The 6,000-nt window shown below is 41.0% G+C and overlaps 1 protein-coding gene across 6 annotated transcripts in view; it reads right to left on the reverse strand.

Annotated features, from left to right (window-relative positions):
* The window catches only part of LOC134353740 (guanine nucleotide exchange factor for Rab-3A-like), a 61,606-nt gene extending 57,134 nt beyond the window's left edge, over positions 1-4,472 (reverse strand). For 2 of the 6 annotated variants that reach the window (XM_063062055.1, XM_063062057.1), the window contains exon 1: positions 4,017-4,322. Coding sequence is in view for 2 of the 6 variants with exons in the window: in XM_063062054.1 (XP_062918124.1) it covers positions 4,017-4,051 (35 nt within the window). In the remaining 4 variants the exon portion in view is untranslated. Of the gene's footprint in view, positions 1-4,016; positions 4,325-4,417 lie in introns of those variants that run through there. The other 4 variants (XM_063062058.1, XM_063062056.1, XM_063062054.1 and 1 more) reach the window with 4 other exon arrangements.
* Between the last annotated feature and the right edge of the window lie 1,528 nt (positions 4,473-6,000).

Here is a 6,000-nt window from a genome sequence, read left to right on the forward strand (position 1 = left end):
TCTGAGTCACTGGAGAGATGAATGAGTGACTTTCATCGCCCACACTATATTGCGCTGGGGAAGCAATGGTCAGCACTGCAGGGAGAGCAGCAGTAATACTGCACCAAAACAATTGCAATCCGGAATATTCAAAAACGCAAAACTTTGGAATTTAAGGTACCATTTCATATTTCAAAACAGATAGGTGCAGCAAAATGCTTCTGTATTTATTGGAATCACTGAAAGTGGCTACTCAGCCATTCGTGTGCGTGTCAACTCTCTAGTTCCATTCCCTCCTCCACCCACCATCCCCGGTCCCTTTAGCACTGCAAAATTTCAGCACCATATACCTGTATTTACACAATCGCCCCTTAAAAGCGACATTGAAATAAACCTAGCTCCACCAAATCTGCATTCCAACACTGTGTGCAAATGTTTTCCTGGTATCGCTATTAAATCTTTTCCCTTTCATTTCATTTCATTTCTGCTCTATCTCCAACTTTCTAATTGGGGATAAAGCTCTGATAGCTCCAGTGTGGCTCACTTGGCATCCACATCCTCACATTTTACACTCAAACAATAATCAGGAATGAACAGAATAACTATTGTTTTCTATCTAGTTGCTAAACACAACTTATCATTATTGACCATGGGAGATTACTGTGTACAATTTAACCGATCTATTTCCCTTCATCAGCAATGTGTGAAAACACTTCAGTAATTGTGATGCTTGTGAGGTGTCCTGATGAACTAAAATGTGTTACAACGATGCATGATTTTTTTTCCAGAAATTCAATGCAGAGTAAAGCTACCCCATTAAGCACTCTCAGATCAAGTAGAATTTGGATCAGTTGCTGTACAAAAGTTCTCATTATTCTCCATTCCAACAACTGCCTCAGTCTTAATTATTGAAAATACATTTCATCTGCTTCTTATAGCTATCATGATATGGTCTTAGATTCAGATTCCCAAGTGATTTAGAGCCCGCCTCATACAGAGAGATCATTAGTAACTGTATTGAGACTGCCAAAAGTTTATATAATCAGATAAAATAAACTTTCATCCAGGGGTTAAGGCTGTTTAAATACTTGGATTGCAGATGTGAAAGAACCAACCATTCCAGGATCTAGATTCAGTTGTATATTTTGTACCCACACTAGTTCTCTCTCCCCCCTCCCCTCCTTAAAAAAAAATTGTTCCGCAGTTACTGGGTCTGAAGTGGCTGTCATTAATATGTGAACTTTGGCAGAGACTGCATGGCTCAAACTAATCCTGTTCCTGAGGATCTACTCTTATTGTGTTAACTGGATAATAACCAATCTCAGAATTCAGAGTTAGATAAGGGATCAAACCTGGAAAATTTCTCATACACGCAGCTCATGTACACATCAAGGCCATTTACTGGCATGACATAGCTGAAGAGCCTTATGTGTATTTTAAGAAATATTAAAGATAAAATATTCTGTTTATATTTAGTTCTTTTAATTAGGAAAATGCATTCTTGAAATTATCATCATTGTACATGGGTCCTGAAGTATTAGTTATTGAATTTTAGCCTCTGAGTGTTTGCCAGTGAGAAGTGATGTGTCCAATGGCTTTCAAAATTAGCTCATAAATAAAACTATTCCACCAGGACCAGAAAGGAATATTATTATCCAAAACATTTCTATAGCTCGAGTGCTGCATTTGTTAAATGCTTTGTTCACTGCTCTACTGCCATGGTGACTGGAATGTCATTCTTCTGTGTCAAATCTACTGAATCTGCTTGGCAGCAGCAGAAATTTGAAAATGACCCTGAGCTATGTGAATGAGATCATCCAATCATCTCAGGTCTCTTATCCTGTCCTTCATCTCAGTATCCTTCATTTATTTTAAGATGTAACGAGACACATCTTTGGACAGGTTTTAGAATTATACAATCACAGAAACATTATTTCACTGAAAAGCCTTCTCCCCCCCCCCCTCAAGTGCACCCCAGTTCCATTGCACCCATTGGCAACTACAAAAACTTCATCCTCAGATTTCTCCTCTCCTGACTTTGGCAGATACACCGACAGGATTGTTGCCCAAAAACCTTGATTTACAAGAGTTGACAGACTTTAAAGATCAGTGGCATCACATGCAGGACATCAGCCGAATCCCCAGAGAAACAATTTATCTATCACAACTAGCTACTGGACAGCAGTCAGCAAAAGGAATAGTGCATAGCTTTCCCCTTCTTATAGCAGGGACACTGTTGGTTGGGCCTTCTTTGTCATCGGCTAGAATAGTGTTCCACCTGAGCCTGGTTCTTTATTTACACGTCTCAGCTAGACATTGTCCTTGCTAAATGAGATGCTATAAATTCCATAGCTATCACAGTAACCTCACCTGTAAACTTGTAAATCCAATTAAAAAGTGAACATCAACTGGACTCATTCCTCATCAAGGTATCTTCCATGTAAAGTAGGCTTAGACTTTAGTCAATATCCTCAGCAATACAGACAAAACTTCATTTGGGGCAAGAAAAAAAGTCAGTGCTGCTAAAGGGTAGACATGACCCAAAGAAGAATTTCAAAACAGTCACTGCTTAAAGTACTTGTAAATTCAAGCAGAGGTTTGCCATCTTTTCAAGAAGTGTGCCTTCAAGAATAACTTTATCAGTACATAGAACATAGAAACCTACAGCACATTACAGGCCCTTTGGCACACAATGTTGTGCCGTGTAACCTACGCTAGAAACTGCCTAGAATTTCCCTACTGCACAGCCCTCTGTTTTTCTAAGTTCCATGTACTAAGAGTCTCTTAAAAGGCCCTATTGTATCTGCCTCTACCACTGTCGTTGGCAGTGCATTCCACACACCCACCACTCTCTGTATGAAACATTTATCTCTGACATCCCCCTTATACCTACTTCCAAGCACCTTAAAACTATGCCCCCTCGTGTTAGCCATTTCAGCCCTGGGAAAAAGTCTCTGGCCATCTACATGATCAATGCCTCTCATCATTGATCATAGTTAAGAAATATTGTATCCTTTCTCAGAATTATATGAAACAATAGGTTTATTAATGTCACAAGATAGGAAATCAGTTTAAATAATGAAAATAATCATTTTAAATGGGAGGTGCCTATGTTTTGGTCGGGGAATGCATTTCAGAGGCAGTGCAGGGACTAGCAAGTTTTAGATTTGACCCCTATACTGTGGTGAACTAGCTGATCACATTCTTCATCTCACCCCTGATCACTTTCTAGTCTGAAAGATGAAAGCAACTGGTCAGATGAAGGCAGGATTGGGCTCAGCAGTGAAATTTTCACAATTGTCTGAGCTCACACATGGAGAATGACCCTTTGCCCAAGATCCAGGATGGTGTTAGTTGGTCCCAAATCTGCATCCTTGCAGTAGCAATGACGTCAGAAAGGAAGAGGAGAAAATGGAGGAAAGAATATAACCACAAGTATGCTAAATGTAGAGACTGATACAAGTACGTTGTTCATTGAATTAAAGCAAAGATCTCTCCTGATGTAAACGAGAAACAGATGAAAATTACTTAGCATAGACAAGATCTGTCACTATGCTTTGGTCCAAAGGAAAAGCATTCAATGTCCTAATGCCTTTTTTTCTGACTTTTTCAATGTTCTTGTCTTTACCCTTTATATCCCTGTGTGATTTTGTACATCACCATACAAGAGATCGAACGACTTTTTATTATAGATCACAAATCAACATATAGTTTACACATTCAGTCCATTACATTATCTGAAGTGCACCGCTAAGTAGTAGTTTAATTCACCACTAACATTAGAAACAGGGAACAACATAAGGATTTAGATGCATTCATTAATACATAAGTACTGGCACAGCACTGCAGTCTAGTCTCTCAACCTATTCTCTTCAAGCACACTGAAAGCCCAAACCCCCTCTAAGCCTGCTTCCTCCGCCCACAAAAAAATTTCCTGTCAGAGACCCCACTGATCTGCATTAGAACTGGCGACGGCAGAAGGTTTCCTGCTGCCAGCACATGAAAGAAGCAATAACTTGAAAAGGGATCAGACTTACCGCTTCCACATACCAACAGGGATCCCCTCACTCATGCGTATCTAACTACCCAATGCTTTGGGTTGCAGCTGTAGTTCCATTACGCAGATAGGGTCATGATGCCAGCTCCTGGCAAGGAAATACTGGGGGATCTTTCCCTGCTGTGCTGCTGGGATTCTCGCTCTCTCGCTCTCTCTCCCTCTCTTCCAGTTCACTGCATTCTACAGCACAAGGCACGAACAGGAACAGCTCAGTCAGCCTCGGCTCGCTATCACGTGACCACCTGCGGCTGGCTCGCTCGCTCGCTCTCTCTCTCTCTCTCGAATAAGTATAGCATGTGACCCTGCCTCTAACATCATATGACGAGCAGCTCCAGCTGACAGAGAACAAGGAAAGAAAACATCTGATTGAAAATTGCTTACTTTCAGTCAGGATGCCTGGGAGAGCAACTTTCCTTGCCAAGTAAAACTGACACCTTCTTCCGGCTGTCTGAAAAACACTGGGAGGTGCCCAGCCAATGTCTCTAGAGCTTCAAACTTTACTGAACTCTCAACCTATCAAGGTTTTCCAACTCATAGACCGGTTTCTCTGCAGACTTTCGGCATCAGTTCAATTCAGCAGGATAGTGAAAGGCAAAAATGGAAACTTTCTTATTTGAATGGAAACTTACTTTTCGCTATCTTCCTTGAAGGTATTAGCTCTTTCTGATCTGTATAATAGCACGGTATTCCTGTGGCATGCCGTGCAAATTGCACAGACCTGCAAGAACTGCAGACAGTGCTTAAATTTGCATATGCTCAGAGAATAAACTCCAAGACATTGACTCATTCACTAAGTTTGTAACAGAAAGGGTCTTACAGTCAGCATCTGAAAGGAAAATGTCCTGTAACTCGACCTCTACTACATTACAGTGCATTCTAATAATAAAGGTTTACAGTGAGAATTGAAAAACATGGACCACTTCCCTCCCAATATAATAAAATTCGCCATTGCCTTCAATGCACCAGCATAACTCAGAGATGAATTTAAAAAGGGATATATGAAGGCCAAAACTTCAGACCTTAAACAAAACTTATGATATACCAGGCAACAATAATCACTGCTCTCCCATGTGATTTCAAAACGTCAGCTCCTTACAGCAAACACTTCAAGACACTGAAAAGGTACCATCAACTCTGGTTCCACAAAACCCTCCAAATTCACTCAAAGGAAAAGCAAACCAACGTCAGTCTCCTCTCCCAGGCCATTGCACCAAGCAATAAGAAGCTAATTACGCTTTATTGGTTTCATTGGGCAGTTCACATTATGTGCATGCTCTATCTCGAGCTCTGTCACTGGAACAGAATACAGGTGGGCAGAGGAAGAAAATCCAAAGAAAACCCCTTGAAAAAATATCCAACATCTCCACTGACTCTCGAAAATGTTGGCTCATGATTGCTCAAAAGTGCAGAAACATTTGAATTGGTATTCAGGAACTAGAAAACAGAATTAAGAGCATACCGAAGCCATGCATGAGAACTAGCATACCATCCCACAAGCTAACTAATCACTCAATCCATCAGGCACCTCCTAATGCATCTGTGGGAGACTCTGTAATTCCCACATTGACCTCACCAGCTACCTCAGAACCCACAGACCTGGAACGGAAGCAAGTCACCTTCAGTCACATGCCTACTGAATTTGCCCATTTTACCTGTGGTCAGAGTTTTTACAGAAAGCTTCAGTAAATTATCCAGTGGAAGCTAAGCTTTCTCTCGACATTCACACACTTTCTCCATGAATAATGACATGGAACAGTGTACCTTGCCTAGTTTGCCCTAATCTGGGTGGTCCACCCCAAGTACAGCATCATTTCTGCCACCCGAGATGTCCCAGAGAATGGAAATCAAGCCTGTGATCTCTCGATTTATGTATACTCCAAGACATCAGGGTAGCTGACAAAAATGAGTAGTCTGGCAGGTTCCATCGCTTTCCATGTTACAAACTGCACTCAAGGCTTAAACAA

This window comes from Mobula hypostoma, chromosome 11, assembly GCF_963921235.1.
Source record: "Mobula hypostoma chromosome 11, sMobHyp1.1, whole genome shotgun sequence".
Lineage (NCBI taxonomy): Eukaryota > Metazoa > Chordata > Chondrichthyes > Myliobatiformes > Myliobatidae > Mobula > Mobula hypostoma.